Below are 18,864 nucleotides of genomic sequence, written 5' to 3'. Positions count from 1 at the left end.
GCTCTTAACTATTATATCAAGATTTGTCATTGCTCTCCTCCCAAGGATTAAGCGTCTTCTGATTTCCTGACTGCAGTCAGCATCTGCAGTAATCTCCGCACCTAGAAATACAAAGTCTTTCACTGCTTCTACATTTTCTTCCTCTATTTGCCAGTTATCAATCAAGCTGATTGCCATAATCTTGGTTTTTTTGAGGTTTAGCTGCAGGCCAGCTTTTGCACTTTCTTCTTTCACCTTCATCATAAGGCTCCTCAGTTCCTCTTCGCTTTCAGCCATCAAAGTGGTATCATCTGCATATCTGAGATTGTTAATGTTTCTTCCAGAGATTTTAACTCCAGCCTTGGAATCCTCAAGCCCAGGATGTCACATGTTGTGTTCTGCATACAAGTTGAATAGGTAGGGTGAGAGTATACAGCCCTGCCGTACTCCTTTCCCAATCTTAAACCAGTCCGTTGTTCCGTGGCCTGTTCTTACTGTTGCTACTTGGTCGTTATACAGATTCTTCAGGAGGCAGACAACATGACTTGGTATCCCCATACCGCTAAGAACTTGCCACAATTTGTTATGGTCCACACAGTCAAAGGCTTTAGAATAGTCAATAAAACAGAAATAGATGTTTTTCTGAAACTCCCTGGCTTTTTCCATTATCCAGCGGATATTGGCAATTTGGTCCCTAGTTCCTCTGCCTTTTCTAAACCCAGCTTGTACATCTGGCAATTCTCGCTCCATGAATTGCTGAAGTCTACCTTGCAGGATCTTGAGCATTACCTTACTGGCATGTGAAATGAGTGCCATTGTTCAATAGTTTGAACATTCTTTAGTGTTTCCCTTTTTTGGTATGGGGATATAAGTTGATTTTTTCCAGTCTGATGGCCATTATTGTGTTTTCCAAATTTGCTGGCATATAGCATGCATTATCTTGACAGCATCATCTTGCAAGATTTTGAATAGTTCAGCTGGGATGCCGTCGTCTCCTGCTGCCTTGTTATTAGCAATGCTTCTTAAGGCCCATTCAACCTCACTCTTCAGGATGTCTGGCTCTAGCTCACTGACCACACCATCAAAGCTATCTCCGATATTGTTATCCTTCCTATACAGGTCTTCTGTATATTCTTGCCACCTTTTCTTGATCTCCTCTTCTTCTGTTAGGTCCTTGCCATTTTTGTTTTTGATCATACCCATTTTTGCCTGGAATTTACCTCTGATGTTTCTAATTTTCTGGAAGAGGTCTCTTGTCCTTCCTATTCTATTGTCTTCTTCCACTTCCACGCACTGCTTGTTTAAAAATAATTCCTTATCTCTTCTGGCTAACCTCTGGAATTTTGCATTTAATTGGGCATATCTCCCCCTACTGCTGTTGCCTTTTGCTTTCCTTCTTTCTTGGGCTACTTCTAGTGTCTCAGCAGACAGCCATTTTGCCTTCTTGGTTTTCTCTTTCTTTGGGATGTATTTTGTTGCCGCCTCCTGAACAATGTTGCGAACTTCTGTCCATAGTTCTTCCGGGACCCTATCTACTAAGTCCAGTCCCTTAAATCTATTCTTCGCCTCCACTGCATATTCCTTAGGAATATTAGTGAGCTCATATCTAGCTGCTCTGTGGGTCTTCCCTAATCTCTTCAGTCTGATCCTAAATTGTGCAATAAGAAGTTCGTGATCTGAACTATAGTCAGCTCCAGGTCTTGTTTTTACTGACTGTATAGATGTCCGCCACCTTTGGCTGCAAAGGATGTAGTCAATCTGATTTCGGTGTTGTCCATCTGGGGAAGTCCATGTATAAAGCCGTCTCTGAGGTTGTTGGAAGAGAGTGTTTATTATGCAGAGTGAGTTGTCTTGGCAAAATTCTATCAGCCTATGTCCTGCTTCGTTTTGTTCTCCCAGGCCATGCTTACCTATAATTCCAGGTGTCATTTGACTGCCCACCTTAGCATTCCAGTCTCCCGTGATGAAAATAACGTCTCTTTTAGGCGTGTTGTCCAGTAGGTGCTGCAGATCCTCATAGAACTGCTCTACTTCAGCTTCTTCAGCATCTGTGGTTGGGGCGTATATTTGGATCACTGTGATGTTAGATGGCTTGCCCTGAATTCAAATTGAGATCATTCTATCGTTTTTTTGGATTGTATCCAAGCACTGCTTTAGCCACTTTACTATTAATTATGAAAGCTACTCCATTTCTTCTGTGGTCCTCTTGTCCACAGTAGTAGATCTGGTGGTCATTTGATGTGAAGTGGCCCATTCCAGTCCATTTCAGTTCACTGATGTCCAAAATGTCTGTCTTTACTCTTGACATCTCACCAATAACCACATCCAATTTGCCCTGGCTCATAGATCTTACATTCCAGGTTCCAATGGTGTGTTGATCCTTAGAGCATCGGATTCACCGTTCACCACCAGCACCGTTGGCCGCTAGCCATCCTTTCAGCTTTGAGCTAGCTGCGTCATCATGTCTGGGGCTAGTTGAACTCATCCTCTGTTCCTCCCCAGTAGCATTTTGACCATCTTCCAACCTGGGGGTCTCATCTTCCAATGGTATACCGACATATCTCTGGTTGTACTGATCCATTTAGTTTTCACGGCAAGAATACTGGGGTGGGTTGCCATGACCTTCCCCAGGGATCACATTTAGTCTGACCTCTCTGTCATGACCTTCCCGTCTTGGGTGGCCCTTCACAGTTTAGCTCATGGCATCATTGAGGTGCTCAAGCTCCAGCACCATGACAAGGTAACGATCCTTTGCTGAAGAGACCTAAATTGTTCCTATATTATTCTAAACCATTCAGGAACCAAATTTGATTAAGCATAGTATTCAAACATTTCAAATAAATACATTTATATATATACACAGTATGTATATGTGTGTGTGTGTGTACAGTGTTTGTGTATATATATACACACACACACACTTATACATACAGGACACATACACATACACTGTATGTTTGACTCCTATTAACCTGGAAACTATTAGTTATCAGCAAATTAAATAGGGAGAATTATACGCACATCTCTGCCAGTTCCTCCTGCGTCACCTCGTGGTCCATTTCTTCCAGGTTCTCCCTGTAAGAACAGAGAATGCTGAAATTGTTTATCACTAAATAAGAGACAAGTAGAAGTCACAACAAAACAATGAAGAATATTTTAGTTGAATATATATATTTTTAATTTCTCTTTTTTTTCTTCTCTGTAAATTAGGGCTAAGTATTGGATATGGATGAATTCTAGAATGGGATAATTCAGAAAGATGCTGAACATCCTCCATTCCAGTTCTGGGCCTCAATAAAGCTCTGGTGCCAAATACCTTTCTTTTTTCATGAGGCATTATAATGAGGAAAGGAGGTAGGGTTTATACTGGATTTCAGAAACTGGTTATGTGTACTCTCAAATTAGAGAGATCTTAGTGATCATGTCACCATTAGTTATCGCAAATAGATTGTTTTATGGGATGGAAAATCTTGAGATGGAGAAATTATTAGTTTTATATTTTACCCACAATGGTCTATCTCCTAATAAGGAGATGGTCTCTCTTCCTGAGTGATTATATGATGTTGTTTTCTGAGTTGATCTGACCAGTTGGTCTGACCTTGTGATTGATTTCATCTTTAACTGATTAACTCTCATTCCTCATCCCTCCCATTATTTAATATGAGAAAACCAAAACGTCTATAGTCACATGCAGCTTTACTTTACTAGTCTGTGAGGCAATTAATCCAGTCATTAGACTGGATTAAATTTCCAAGCAATCCAGACTGGATTTTGGATGTTCTAGGACAGCCTCCCAAGCCAGGTGGCATCTCTATCTAACCCCCGTACAAATCCAAAGAATGATACTTTACCGCTGGTCCAAGTTCTCCTTTTTGGCCTCTGGGTCCTGTCTCAGTACTATCAGTTCCAAAAGTACCCTGGAAGTAGCCCAAACAGAGTGAGACAAAGGTTATAAAATATTTACTATAACACAGTTGTCAGAGTGATGGACATAGTCCAAAGAAAGATTGCCTTCAATCCTGACACATCCACAGAGCTCATCTGGTAACCCTGGGCCACCTTCTTCTCTCTCACTTTTCTTGCAGAACGTTGTAAAAATAATACAGGGAGATCCATGGATTCTGCCCAATCTCCTTGAAAGAAGGGTAGGATAAGTATGTAACGTTTCTACTTCAGGTGCTATGAAGTGAATTTAAATGAAGCATATTGCCAGAGTGTCTCCAATTCAGGAACTCTGACATTTAGCCATTCTGGGCTTTTCTTATGTGCACCAAGCAAATGTTGCTTCTGAGTTCTAAAAGTCAGTTCTGAAAGTTTAGAAAATAGTCTAAACTATTTTCATTCCCCAGCGTCTCATAGAAGTAGGGGATGCCCCATCAAGCATCCTACAGATCTATGAAGTATCTCAGTGCAGACTCTCTGGGTACATTCAGGAGCACGACGATGGCTATGTTGGACTGATCCTGCCAGACTCACAAAACCTTGCTCTGCCTGAACTCCAGGGTGTTTTCTGCACAAAAAACTACACAAAGTTGAGGACTTATAGGCTCCAGTGATATGACTTGTACCTTGACAAAATGAGAAGAAAAAGAGGAGGGTTTCTGAACACATGGATGCAAATTTAGAACACCAGGTTGCAGGAGGAGGAATCTTTGCACAGAAGTTTTGATACACACGTTTTGTTTACATCATTGACTTGTTTGATAACTTGCTTCAGCTTACCAATATATTTACACTGGGAAATGGACAAGGGAATGAGAATTCCAGTGATTCCTTGGGCTTCTTGGTAATATTCTGGCTTGCTTGGGGTTAGGAAGCAAAGTAATGTTGGGTTTAAGTCTTTTATGGCCCAAAGTGGCACTGAGGAAAATGTCATCCTGCCCTGTGTATGTGGAATATGGGGTACTGGATGTTTGTATTCTATCCTGCACACAATTTAATATTTGCATGAAATGGCTAAAAAACCTCATTAAGAATGGGTGAGAATTCTGGTTGATTCAAATTATTTTTCAGAAGAATTTATGCAGAAAAAATGTCTTAAAAATCTAGATTTTAGTCCATGTATTGTGGTGCTGATTTGGGATTGCTGCCTCTTTTCTGATAGGTTTTTCCGGTATAACTGCTAGATGACAGGAGTTACAGAACGGATCTCTCCAGGCAGCTTTGATAAGTAACTGTCATGTTCACTGATTCAATGTAGTTTATACATCGTAACGTTTCACGTGCCAAGGCGCTGACGTGCGTTTCTGTTTGGGAGGGAGCTGCTGTGAGACCTTGTACCAAGCTCTGTATGTGAAATCAGGACAAGGGAATGTGTTTGGGTTATTTTCTCTGCTCAAGGACTTTTCCCGTAGACCATCAGAAACCATTAGGAGCACCTGGGATTGTGAGCCTGGGAAGATTCTACGGGGGGAGGGATTTCATTTGCACTGAGGGTTTTTAGTTTGCATTTGGCGCGCTTTCATCATTCTCAGCTTTCTCTGTGATCCTGCATACTATTCTTTAATAAATCAGATATCTTTGAATTCACACTCATGAGTCTGATGGTGTTTTAGAATAGGCAACCATTACAGTAACCAAAATTCACAAATCTCTTAAAAAACTAAAAAGAAGAAATTGAGAATTTAAAAAATGAACGTGAAAGGGCAAAGCAGCACAGGTTGTAACTCAAAATGTTGCCTTACTCACGACAGTGTGTTCTGCCCAACTAGTATCAGCCCAGAGCAGATACAAGTTTAGAAATCAGCGCCCGAGTGCCTGCAGAGGCTTGTCCCACCCATCTTCCCATTAGAGAGATTGGTTTTTTCTAATGGACCGTTAGACTGCCGAAGTGGAAGAGACTGAGAGAAAAATAGGAGGGGGTTTTTGAGCGGTACAAGCTCAGTCCTGAAAACAATCTCCTAGGTGCAGCATGTGCTCCGAAGCTCTCCGTTGTGCTCTCCCGAACCCTTGTTTTGCACTCTTCTGCCTTGTAGGCCTCAACAAAAGATTCAAAATTTCAATAAAATAAAGTAGTTCTTGCAAGCGTGAAGCCTGGCCATTCTGATAGTTAACATTTGAAAACAGCTGCAATTTGAAATCTTTTTTTAAAAGAAGTGTTTATTAAAATATTTTACATATATAATAAGAAGTACATTCAAAGAAAAAGATATAGTAAATGTGAAAGAAAAAAGAAAGGAAAGGAAAAAAGAGATAAAGAAAAAATTATTTCTTTGTTTCTCTTTTTTTCCCTTTTTTTCTTTGTTGCTGCAATTTGAAATCTGAAGTATAAACATCTCAGAATCTTTCAACATATTTACCGGATCTCCTCGAGGTCCATGGTCACCTGGGTCTCCTTCTTCTCCTTTGCTTCCTTTGCCACCCTATAAAGATATTATTTCCATAATAACAAAGCCATTGCCCATAAAAATATAATGTTGTAATTAATGTGACTTTCGTCTTACCCTGGCTGATTTTTCTGTCAAAGAATAACAGCAGAAAGGACTGGACTAGTCATCTCTGTTTTTTGAATGTATTGCCTATTCAAGGATACAACTCATCTGTATCTTATAATTCCACATCAGGCCCCTTGGGTTAGGGCTTTACAGGTAGTCCTTGCTTAACAACCACAATTGAGACTGGAATTTTGGTTGCTAAGCAAAGCAGTCATTAAGTGAATCCAATCTGATTTTACAACATTTTTTGCAGCAGTCATTAAGTGAATTGCCATGGTTGTTAAGCAAACCACATGGTAGTTAAGCAAATCACATGGTTCCCCATTGATTTTGCTTGCCAGAAGCCGGCCAGGAAGGTCAAAAATGGCAATCAAGTGACCATGGGATGCTGCGACGGTCATAAATGTGAACTAGTTGCTAAGCACCCAAATTGTGATCATGTGACTGTGGGGACGCTGCAATGGTCGTAAGTATGAGCTCTGGTTGTAAGTCAGTTTTTCCAACACTGTCGTAAGTCTGAACTGTCACTAAACAAATGGTCATTAAGTGAGGACTACCTCTACTGGAGAAAGTAAAAATACCTAAGATCTTTGCTGATTTCCCAGAAATCCCTTGCAGCTCTGGGACCAGTGGACATTCTTTGGTTGTTTGGGAGCTAGCATCCATTCTGGATTATGGGGCTTTTTTCTATTCAATTTTGAAGTTTTGGAATAATAAAAGCATTAAACTTACCCGTCTACCAGGGCTTCCCCTCTCCCCAGGAACACCTAGAAATCCTCTCTCTCCCTGGCAAAAGCAATCAGATTAATTGAATTTATTAATCAAAAAGTGTTACTTAAATGACTTCTAACCAGAAAGAAAGTTGTTGTTTATTAGTCCAAAAGTAACTCAGATGACTCACCTCTTCTCCATCTATTCCATCAAGCCCAATCTCCCCTAATTCGCCCTACAGAACCAAAGAAAGTAATTAATTGTTGTAATCCAAAATAGAAAATATACAGATGAAAATGGCAATGAGAAAAGCATAGGACAGGAAAATGCATATTCTTTTGTCTTCTGCTATATCTAAATGATTACGTACTTTTTCTCCTGGGAATCCACGGATCCCCTACAAAAAAGAAAGAATTATCATTTATTTAATTAAAACTACATTCAATTCCTCAAAAACCTACAACTACGGAGGAAAAGGAGTAGTCAAATAATATTCAGACAACCCTCACAGTTGGAATTCTCTCTGTTTTTCTACAAACTGAAGGAAGAGTTGGAATGACCTCGAAATAAAAACAAACAAAAAACAGCGAGAAGATTGTTTCACAATGAGCAAGGAAGCCTCAGTTTATCTGTAAAGACTGCCATTTGATTGTATTACAAAAAAAAAATTCACTGGAATCTCACTGCAAGTTGATAAGAGAGATGAGGGAATGAGGGATAGGCTATGACTGGTTAAGATAAACTCAATAAATCTCTCCTGTTCCTTACATCTGGAAACCCTCTTTTCTCACCCACTCTCCTGCCCTTCTCAGAGCTTGCCTTCACCCACCTACTACCGCCCCCCAAAAGTATTTGGACAATACTATTCACTCATTTTCTATCAGATGCTACAACTTGGATTGGAGTCAATGCTCTTTCTTTACCTTCATCCCCCTTTCACCGGGGCAGCCTTGGAATCCTTGGGTTCCGTTTATCCCAGGTGGTCCACGGTCACCCTTTGACAGGAAAGGAAAGGAAAGGAAAGGAAAGGAAAGGAAAGGAAAGGAAAGGAAAGGAAAGGAAAGGAAAGGAAAGGAAAGGAAAAAGAACCAGAGTCAGCCTGGATGTCTCTTCAGTCACAAACTGATTTCTGAGTGATGGCAGTTAAGGAAAATGGACAAGTAAATACTAGGAAGGGAAGGAGATGGATTGTGGCTTTGTAAGATTCACAAGCATATTACACTGGATGTTAGGCACCAATTAGAATATTCACATTTCTGTCATCGTACGTTCAGACAATCCTGACACCTAAAAGTATACAGTTTTATAATGCAAAAGGGTGATTGGGAGGAGCTTTAGCCCAATGGTCACATCTGATCCAGGGCCATTGGGATCCAGTTACTTGCAACAGGCAAGGCCATAGTGGCTAACATTCTTTCATGGAGACAAATTCTCTTTTATATTCATTTGTGCATCCTTCACACCCACATGTGCACACTTGCCCCCTCAAAATCCGATCTGACTCCAGCATGGCAACAAGACATATAAAAATCCAATACTAGAATAATGGAGTCCATTTCAAAGCTTGTCTGATGGAAAGGTGTGATTCCAGCCTCAGTAGCAAATCTCTCAAAAATGTTTTCCAACTGGCGATAAGCTTTAAAAGGACTTCTGTGGGCACCAGTTGAAGCTATTTTAAAGCCAGATTGCAGTGAAAAAGTATTTTTGATACCCAGCTTTGAGGAGGAAGTTTAGTCCTCCTCCTCCCTCCCTCCCTCCCTCCCTCCCAATAGCAATCTGCCCAACATGCTCCTGGTGAAGTCTCCACTAAGAGGCTTCCTAGTCCTTGATGGCGCAAAGCCTGAACAGAGTGGGATGGAGGGAGCTGTGGAGTTTACCCAACCCATCCCTTGTTGTCCTTTTCCTTTTTAGGGAAGTACCTGGTGCTTTAGATGCAAAAAAATAACAGGGTTATTGCTTCCTTAACCATCTCCACTTGATTCTCATGAGAGAGAAGAAAAGGATGAAGTCTGTTGAGCTCTAAATAGCCTTTCAGCATTAGATGTTGCATTATGGTGTGTGTATGTGGATGTTGTATCTCTATATCTATATTGGCATTACATGATTCCAGATAGAGACATGCACATGGAACTTTAATGACATGTGAAAACTATAGATAAGATCTGGATCTTCTGTTACTGTGCATAGCAGTTAAGAAAAGGCAGCCTGTGCTTCAGTATATATGTAGCATGGAAGAAAAAAGCAAAATGTTGCTAATACTCTGCCACAGCATGAACAAAAGACTGTTACAGCACTAATAGTCTGGCACCATGTTGCTGCTTTGCCTCTCTTCTTCCTCTTCTTCTCCTCCTCCTCCTCCTCCCCCATCCATCCATCCATCCATCCATCTTTCAGAGGAAAAGTACTGATGACCTTCTCATCCTGTTTCCTTGCTACTGCAACCAGAAGTTCAGCTATTGAGAAACATTTACTCACCACTCCACCTTCATCTCCTGGATAGCCTCTATAGCCATTTTCCCCTGAAATTCCCTTTAAAAACACAGAGACACATATTTATACATAAACTTGAGATGGTCTTTGAATATCCTATATTTTAACTTTAATCTCAATTCAAATTCTTCTGCCTTTTTATAAAGAAAATATAGTAACTTGTTGCAATAAATATCTGAGCATGATCTCAAAAAAGCTTGGGATTTTGTGTGTGTGTGTGTGTGTATTATATATGTGTGTATATATATATACACACACACACACACACATACTGTATGTGTATATATATATATGTGTGTGTATGTATGTATGTGTGTGTGTGTGTGTATATATATATATATCTCATAACCTTTTAGGAAGAGGAATGGTGTTCTCCTTTTATAACTTCAAAAACTTGCAGCCAGATAGCTCTTCCATTTTAAAATTTGATCTCTATCTCTAATGCAGAGATCAATCATAATTCATTACATTTATAGAGTTTCACCTATGTAGCAAAGACTTCTGTAGAGCTGCATGCTATTTTTTTAATCTATCATCAAACACTGCCAAGCGCAGGTGAAAATGTGACATTGAGCATCAAAACTAAGTCCAGAAGTTCCAAATTCTGAGCCAAAAGTCTTTTATTAAAGAAGGTACTGAAATGAAATTCACATCAGTTTAAACACTGGAAATTTAAATACATAAGATGGACATCATAGATGAGAATGTGCTTCTTTCCAGATAAGACATGATGAATACAATATAGAGATCACTATACAACAAAAGCTGGGATCCAGAGAACTACCACAAGTGGGTTCAAAAACCTTGGGCATCTTTGTGCATTTCTCCTTTGAAACAATCCACCTCATTCCCATAAATGCCTTATTGCAAACTGCAGAATCCATGCTAAAACATCTCACCTTTAGTCCAACTGTGCCTGGTAATCCTCTGTCTCCCCGTTGTCCAGAACATTTGCATGGGACTCCACAACATGACCTTTCTGCAATGTTGTCCTGAATAAAAAGGACCACTAGTTAACTGAAAAACTGATTAATAAAATGCATACATATATACACTTGTTATTGCTCACAAGCACATTTGTGCTATATGGAGCTGTAACTGAAAGAATAGTTTGGAGAATGAAAAAAGCATTGGAGACAAGGAGGAGAAGGAGAAGAAACATTATTAAAATACTAATTGATCTTATATGTTGAAAAACAAATACATTTTGTTGTCAAAAGCAGCAATGGGCTGAAGGATGGTGAAAAATAAATATATGAGCAAATTAAGGGCTCCTCCACAAAACCCCATAACTGCACTACACCAACAGTTCTTTCAGGACATGCCCTGACATAATCTTCATCTTATCCCACAGCTAAGGCCAATCAACTTTGTACTTGTCTGATTCAGTGTTACAGTGGTGTTTCCCAACTTCTGACACATCCACTATTTGACTGACTATCATGGTAAAAAGGTGGTCAGAACCAGTCTCCTTTCAGCTGCGGAGCATGCCCCCAAATTTCCTAATCCTGGCAGTTATCTTGAGGGGAGTAATCTCCCAAAGAGAAGGGAAGGGAAGTGCACAAAACTAGAATTTCCCCTTTCATTTGTTAATGAAGCCCATTAAAAAGTTCGCTATTTATAGGCTGTATATATGTCCTGACTAAGCAAGAACCACGCCGAGATGAGGAAGAAGTCTCTAGTGCTTTATTATTGCTATAGTAGACAGAAAATCCTACCCAACTGAAGATGCGTGGGAAAACCCAGACAGATAAACGCCCAAAAGTCAAGGTGGGTCTGTTCTGTGTCTCTTTGAATGGCTGCTCAAAGTCTCTAAACTACGCATGCGTTGTCCGCCCTGGATAGGGGCCCCCTCCTGCTCACCATCAGAACTCATGACATCATAGCCTACAAACTTAGAGGAATGCAACCCCCCCCCTTTGTTCCCTTTTGCAAAGTAACTGGTGTGGTTTTTGATTGATGTTCTAGCAGCAGGAGCGACAATGACGGAGAGGTTGAGCTATAAGGCCAGTGCCGGCGGGGTTTGGGGGGGTGTTGATGGTAGTGGAAGGAGAAACAGGTAGTCCACTAACCTGCACCTATCATTATCTCCCCATCAGCTGTTCTTAGACAGGGCAAGAATGACTGCAAGCAAGAGAGAGATCAAGGGCCAGAAAGTGAGAGAACGAAGGTAGGAGAGCATGAGAGAGACAGGTGGAGAGGAGGAGGAAGAGGAGGAAGAGGAGGAGCGGGGGGAGTGAGGGAGAACACACCAGCAAGTGAGAGTGCACAAGAGACAGAGAATAATAGAGCAAGCAACAGAGGGATAGAGGAAGGGACTGTATACAGTATGTGTGGGTGTGTGAGCACTTCCTCCTACCACAGCTCCACTCCACATCAGGTGAATGTTTTTCCTACTGGCAGGTATAATGGCTTGAGACTGAGCCAAGAGAGGCTGCCCAAGGAACAGTCAGATAAGAGACTGCATAGCCTGCAACCAGATAGTGGGCGGGGCAGGAGGCTCAGAAGAGACCCTCCCAAGTTTCTCAGGCTGTAAAGGAGACCGGGGAGGATTGTACTTTCAGACTTGCAAGATTCTGTCAGTGTAGCTTTACAATAAAGTAGAATTAGCTCCTCAGTTTGTGATTTCTATCTGGTTTACCCTGCACAGCCAGCATCAATCTTGCAAGTCTGAAAGTACAATTCTCTCCCCTCCTGTCTCCTTTACAGCCTGAGAAACTAGGGAGGGTCCCTTCTGAGCCTCTTGCCCCGACCACTATCCAGCTGCAGCCTATGCTGTCTCTTATCTGACCATTCTCTTGCAACATCTCTTTGCCTGGTCTCCCAAGGTCTTTCTCACATACCATTACAGCAGGAAATACACCAAATGCTTTCCTTAATCGGTTTCATATTAAAAGTGTCAGCCCCACTCGCTAGGATTCCTACCAAAGTAGAGGAGAGGTCAGCTATTGGGCAGAGCAAGTTATCCTCGCATCCTCTTGTAGTGCCCTAAGGCCTGGGGGAAAGCCCATTTAGCTGGCTATTGGGATGTGCCCTGACATTGAATTCCTTGTGTGGAAAGAGTGAGGGGAAAGTCAGGAGTCCAAGAAACCTTAGACCCCTGATAAATTTAGCAGGGCTGTGCAGCACTTTGGCTTGGAAGGGCCAAAAGTCTTGCAGAGGGCACGGAGGTGCAAAGTAGCTCTAAAGCATGTTTTCGCCTTCAAATCTGAAACACTGCACAACCCTAATATATAGTTAGATAAGTTGTAATCATGCCAACAAAGCTATATCACAGAGCTATTGCCACATGAAGTTGGGGAGACTGAAATACAAACAGAAAACTGCTGGTTCATATCTTACCTCTACCACAATTTTATCAGACAGCCTTTAGCAAGCTTCTTTCTTAACTTTCATGTCCCTTTCCCTCAACTATATTATGCAGATAATAACACTGATGTATCATACTCACTTGTAGGAATATACAAAATGCTTCAGTCCTAATATGGGCCAAATTCTGGAATAATTACTTTGGTCTGCTATATAGTATCCTTCAAATTAGCTTTGGATATTGAGCAATATTCTTTGATCTCTCTGGGATATTGATTTGGCACAAGCAAGTTCCCAGTTCAGTAATCCTGGGACAAGGGATGAACTTCCCTTGTCATCATGATTCATTCATGGACAGCAGCCACAAAGAACCTTTGCAATGGCCAGAAAGGAAGATTTGACAGGCCAGCAGGGGCTGTTTAAACAGAATCTGGGTGGTAATTGGTAATTGATCAGGCCGTTCACAAATACAGAAAATGTTAAGTGAGAAGAAAGATAAATAACATGGCCTACAAATAAAGGCCCCCTTCCTCTTTGATGGCAACCAGTTTTGTAATTTTTTTTTATTTTTTCATCTCACAGACTTCACAAAATTACATTTTTATGGACAAAGCTTATATTAGGTATCATGAAAAATAATTACATTTTTACATTTCTTCAAATAATGAAATATGGTTATGTAATAGGTGCTCACAAAAATATATCCGTTGAAATTACTTTTTAAAATGTAATTAAGAAGAAATTATAGATTTTAGTTATTTACCAATTGTTCTGCCAGTTCAAAATCTAAATCCAGCTGATTCACTTGGAGAGGTCTATTATAAGTAAAGCCACGCCCGAATTCCAGCTTCATCGCTTCCTCAAAGTTAGCTACTCGCTCCAACCCAACAAGAATAAGAGCCTTGACACCTAGAGAATAGGGGAGGAAAATCCATCTTGAATGGTTGTTCACAATCCCTAAAGTATAATGTTTGTCCTGCAGGATTCCATCTTGTTATCTATCCGAGATAGGATAAGTTGGTTCTGTTCAGTTTCTCTTTTTTCCCCTCATTTTTTCAATCTTAAATTTGCTTTACTCTGATCTTCAACAGGTCACCTTTTCAAAACAGTCCGCATTATTATTCTCTTAATTTATGCTTTTTAAAAGCAACTTGGTCTAATAAAATCTTTTGGCAAGTATTTTCTCCATTGAGATAGATAGATAGATAGATAGATAGATAGATAGATAGATAGATAGATAGATAGATAGATAGATAGATATAGTGTGTATGTGTGCACAGGCACACATCTTTTCTTAATACGCTCTTATTTATACATTGTTTTTACTGAAGAAACACGTAAAATTCAGATTAGCCTATAAGAATTAGTAGATTCTGGAAAGTGTTCTATTACTTTTAAAAAGGCTTGTGCACTTATAACAGTGTCAGGCTATTTGAAAAGTAAATTCTTTTACTCAACACTTCCTGAGATCACTATGTGACACTAGGAGACCATAGGCTTATTCCAGGAAGCATAGTGGAGGGAGTCCCTGCTCTTCTACCCAGAGCTTCTTAGAAGTTAAAGAAAAGCAGAATTCCATCCAACCTGTAAATTCTGAAATGTGCAGACCCCTCCCCAACCACCTGCACTCTGTGTCCCCCGCCCCCCAGCAAAGAAGGAGCACCCTAGCTGGATTTCATTCTTGCTATATTTATTCCACTATGGGCCCACTGTTAAAAACGTTTGCAGAACATTTGTTCACGAGTACTAAAGTTTAGGTAAGCTCACATTAAAATGCACATCTTCATCTTTAACCTACTTGAGGCCTTTGAATGAAGTCACAGACAAATATGGTGCCGTTAATATGCTGATGGTGGCCGCCAATATAAAATTTTGAATCAGGCGTTTTAATCTCAAGGTTTGTTCTGTTTGGAGGCAGAGTTGCACCAAATTACTAGTGCAAGCTAAAACACGCCTAAAATGTAAAGCAGTTTAGGAGTTCATTGTTCTTGCTAAGCAATTGTCCTTATCTTCAGGGACAGTTTCCTGTCCCACTCAACCAGAGGAATGGTCTTGGAGGTCTTTGTAAACTGAACATTTGACAATAACAGGGATATCGCTTTTCCTTACAGCAACATTTCATTATTTTGTGAACCATTTTCTTCCCCTCCCTCCTTCCTTCCTTCCTTTCTACAGTGTGAACCTATTTCTTAGTGCAGAACATCTTGGACTGAAAGCCTAGCTCAGTAACAAGAACATTTCCTTGCCAAAAAACAAATAAACCAACAAAATCCCTCAAACCGCCTTATTTTGTAGGAAGAAGATATTTTTCAATGGTTTAGGGTTGGTTCAAATAAGAAATGAGTGGGAGATTCATACGCCGTGTTTTAAATTATCAGGAGTGTTTTAACTATGAGACTGGAGAAATATCTTGTGGACAAATTAGTGATACAACAATTGCAGAAGAAAAAAAATCTACTTCCTTCAGTCAATGTTTATAAACATAGTTATACGGAAGACTGTGGCCTTGATATTTCACAGTGAAGGGGTAAAAAGTTAAACAGTGATACTGTGTTAACGGTTGTGAACCCTGAGCATGCTTTATGATCATTCTATATTCATTCATCTGAAAGAATTGATTAGTGCGAGTATATGTATCTGGTCTCAGAAATTCCTATATGTCAGCATGAAAATAAAGCCTCAGAAACACACCTTCTTTCTTTAGATCAGCCGATGCAGCTGCCAGTGGTCCTTTGGCACCATCAATACCATCAGTTAGGTGGATCACCACCTGGGGAACAAGAGCTTTATGTTAATAAACATCAGTTGTGAAATGTTCTTCAATGAAAAACATCTCCATAAGATCAGCCAGTTACTGGGTTGATATTCAGGGACAGCCTGAAGCCCAAGACTTTTGGAGGTATCTATCTATCTATCTATCTATCTATCTATCTATCTATCTATCTATCTATCTATCTATCTATCTATCTATCTATCTATCTATTTATCTATCTATCTATCTATCTATCTATCAAATTTGCATAGCTGCCCATCTCACAGAAAAGTGACTCTGGGTGGCAATTAACCAATTAACACTTTTACACTGCTGACACAATTACTTTTCCTGCACGGTAATACATGTTCCTCATCCAACTAAGCCCAGCCCTTTAAATACACTTGCTGCAAAATTATGATACTGTATATGCTTTCATACATCCCTCCCCTTTTCCTTTGTGATTCCAGTTTACCTGGCCTGGCCCAGCAGGCGTGATTCCTCAAAGTCATGGGCCATGTGCATCAGTGTATCCTAGATACTCACAATTATTCATTTTACTTTTACTATTCCAGCAGGATGTACACATACACTAAATCACACAGCAGTTTTGGGGGTCTGTAAAATAGTATTCTGATGCAGCAAAAGATTATGAAATAGTCATTCTAATCTGGATTTTCTCTGTTTTGAATTTGAGGCAGGTGAAGAATATTGCAAAGAATCAATAATGAAATACTTGAAAGAACCTTTGTTAAAGCACATACAGTTTTGTTTTGTTTTGTTTGACTTTGTCCTCCTGCAGTTTAGCTTTCTGTTTGACTTCCTGATTATAAACTAAAAACCAATCCTTTTCCATTATACAGCAGTCCACAGTCTGAGGATTTCCTTTTCCAAAAATGAAAATGGAATCGACATTTACCTTTGTACTTCCAGCAGGAGCTGATTTAAATTTATTCTGGTAAGACTTGAGAGTGTCTGCAGTGAGCACATATGGGCCATCATTTCGCAAGGCCTGGAACTTTTCAAACAACTCCGGCTGATACTCTGAAAAATCAAAGGCTTCCACAACTCCAGTGGGAGTCTGTGCCAGAAGCGCCACGCGCACTCTAGGTGCCTGGTTGGGAGTGCAGCTAATTCTCTGTATTTGACTAATCCTGTTCAGAATATCTTCAACTGTTGACTCCAGCACTGTTTGCACACTGAATATATTTAGCCCCGGTACAGTATTTGAGACATCGAATCCAAGTATAACATCCAGACTGCAATCTAGAGTAGACATAAATTGTAAATCCATCATACATAAAGGGAAAGTGGCATGATAATTAGAGAAAAGATTGTTGAAGTCTGCTGTGCAGAAATAAGATGCCTCTAAAAGTCACTTGTGGATCACTAGTCACGAATTGCTGCTCTGTTTGCATTGTTCATTGATGTCCAGCGGTTCATCACTTGATCCAACATCCAACTAAAACATCACACTATGATCAGCTTTCCACGAAAGACTGGACAGTTTGACCCTTTTGTGTTATTTTCTCCCAAACTTGTACCACCACTGAACTTCAAGTGTTATCTCAATGAATAGCCACAGTTAAGACTGGAGTACAGAGCATGCTAGCTATTACAAAATTCAATACTGAAATAAGGAAAACAAAAACAAAGGATTTCTGTATATAGAAATTACAATATTGTGCAGATCTTTAAATCTGAAATAAAGCAAAAAACAGAAACAGAAACTGAACTGGGATTTTTTCTTACCTTTGGAGACTTCCACCATGCCACGGCAGAGCTGTTCTCTCATGACATCATTCAGAGTCACCAGGACAGCCTCATTGAGCTCTGAGAGGACCTGTGGGTTTGCTGCCCTAAAAGCTGTAGTGCTGTCACTGGAGAGCTTTGTAATTTCATCCAGATCAATGTTTTTCACACCAACTGCAAACACCTTGACGCCTGACTGTGACAGCCCTAAGACCGCTGCCGCCCCATCATCTTCTGGCTTGCCTGCTGTTACAATGACAGCAATCTGAGGGATGTTCTGGTCTTTCCTGCTGCCGGCCTCCTTCACAAAATGTTTTGCTTGGATGTGCTTGACACCTGTTCCAGTATTGGCAGTTCTACCTCCTCTGTACACTATTTTCTTCACTGCATCTAAGATACGTTCTTTGTCAGAGAAATCCTTCAGAAAGAATTCATCATTCACATCAGAGTTGTATTGCACCAAGCCAACTCGAATGGAATCACCTTCATCATAAATAGCATCGATTAAGCCATGTATAAAGTCAACAACTTGGGGGAAATTGTCTCTGCCAAAATTGATGGAGCTATCCAGCAAGAAGACAATATCACCTTGTTTTTTATCAACTAAAGGATTTAAAAGGAAAAAAAAACAAGCATTAAATACTTCATTTCAGGGCACTTTTGCCTTAATCAGTATGATTAGAAATCGGCATGATTTCTGGATTCACAGAACCCATCAGATATAACCTCTTACATCGGCTCTAGTCATTTTCACTGAGAGCCCTCAGCATTTACTTTTCAAGTAGGACTTTTGCAGTTAATAGCACTTTTCCTCACCCTCCACTTTTGATACCTTATTGGTGGATAAGCTAAAACTGTTCCCGGAGGCACCATGTGCTGTATGTGCACTATGAAGAAAAAAAGAACATAGCAACCTCCTAGACTCAATAAAGATTTATCGAGTCCCATATCTGAGATGTTATGTCGAGAAAATCAAGTGCATATTTTAAAAGTAAATTCAGAGAAAGAAAAAGTCTAATAAGCTACTGCAATTCAGAGTCTGGCAGAGAAAAGGAAAAGAGCACTGTAGAGAAGTGCCTCTTCCCCCACCCAGAATATGCCAAGTAATTTACAAATAAAGGGGAATTTCCTAAATCTTCTTCTGGATCTGGAATCCATGTTCCATTTAAGGCAAAAGATCAAGTCCAGTTCTGAGGAACCAAGCCTAGGAGTAGACTGTTACCCACAAATGGTACAGGAGGGGGAAGGAGGAGGAGGAGTGGAGTGGGTTTGGGATTGTAGGGAAAAGGGTGATTCTTTTATTCACACTTGTCCAGTGGAATGGCTGTCTGTTGTCACATGGTTAATAAATGAATGGACCCGTTTTCATTTTAATAGTTAGATTTACTTTCTGAAAAATCCCTTGCTTAAAAACTATCGAATCTATCATAATTAAAT

The 18,864-nt window shown here is 40.2% G+C and overlaps 1 protein-coding gene across 12 annotated transcripts in view; it reads right to left on the bottom strand.

Annotated features, from left to right (window-relative positions):
• The window catches only part of COL6A3 (collagen type VI alpha 3 chain), a 108,587-nt gene that overhangs the window by 43,692 nt on the left and 46,031 nt on the right, over positions 1-18,864 (bottom strand). For all 12 annotated transcript variants that reach the window (XM_063317841.1, XM_063317845.1, XM_063317842.1 and 9 more), the window contains 13 exons: positions 17,428-18,030; positions 16,595-16,941; positions 15,615-15,693; positions 13,687-13,832; positions 10,514-10,606; positions 9,600-9,653; positions 8,048-8,119; positions 7,495-7,521; positions 7,315-7,359; positions 7,146-7,199; positions 6,279-6,341; positions 3,831-3,896; positions 3,001-3,054 (listed from right to left, as the gene is read on the bottom strand). In XM_063317841.1, the coding sequence (XP_063173911.1) occupies positions 3,001-3,054; positions 3,831-3,896; positions 6,279-6,341; positions 7,146-7,199; positions 7,315-7,359; positions 7,495-7,521; positions 8,048-8,119; positions 9,600-9,653; positions 10,514-10,606; positions 13,687-13,832; positions 15,615-15,693; positions 16,595-16,941; positions 17,428-18,030 (1,703 nt within the window). The remainder of the gene's footprint in view (positions 1-3,000; positions 3,055-3,830; positions 3,897-6,278; positions 6,342-7,145; positions 7,200-7,314; positions 7,360-7,494; positions 7,522-8,047; positions 8,120-9,599; positions 9,654-10,513; positions 10,607-13,686; positions 13,833-15,614; positions 15,694-16,594; positions 16,942-17,427; positions 18,031-18,864) is intronic.

The sequence above is a fragment of the Candoia aspera genome, chromosome 1 (genome assembly GCF_035149785.1).
Source record: "Candoia aspera isolate rCanAsp1 chromosome 1, rCanAsp1.hap2, whole genome shotgun sequence".
Lineage (NCBI taxonomy): Eukaryota > Metazoa > Chordata > Lepidosauria > Squamata > Boidae > Candoia > Candoia aspera.
This window is presented reverse-complemented; position numbering and strand designations above follow the sequence as displayed.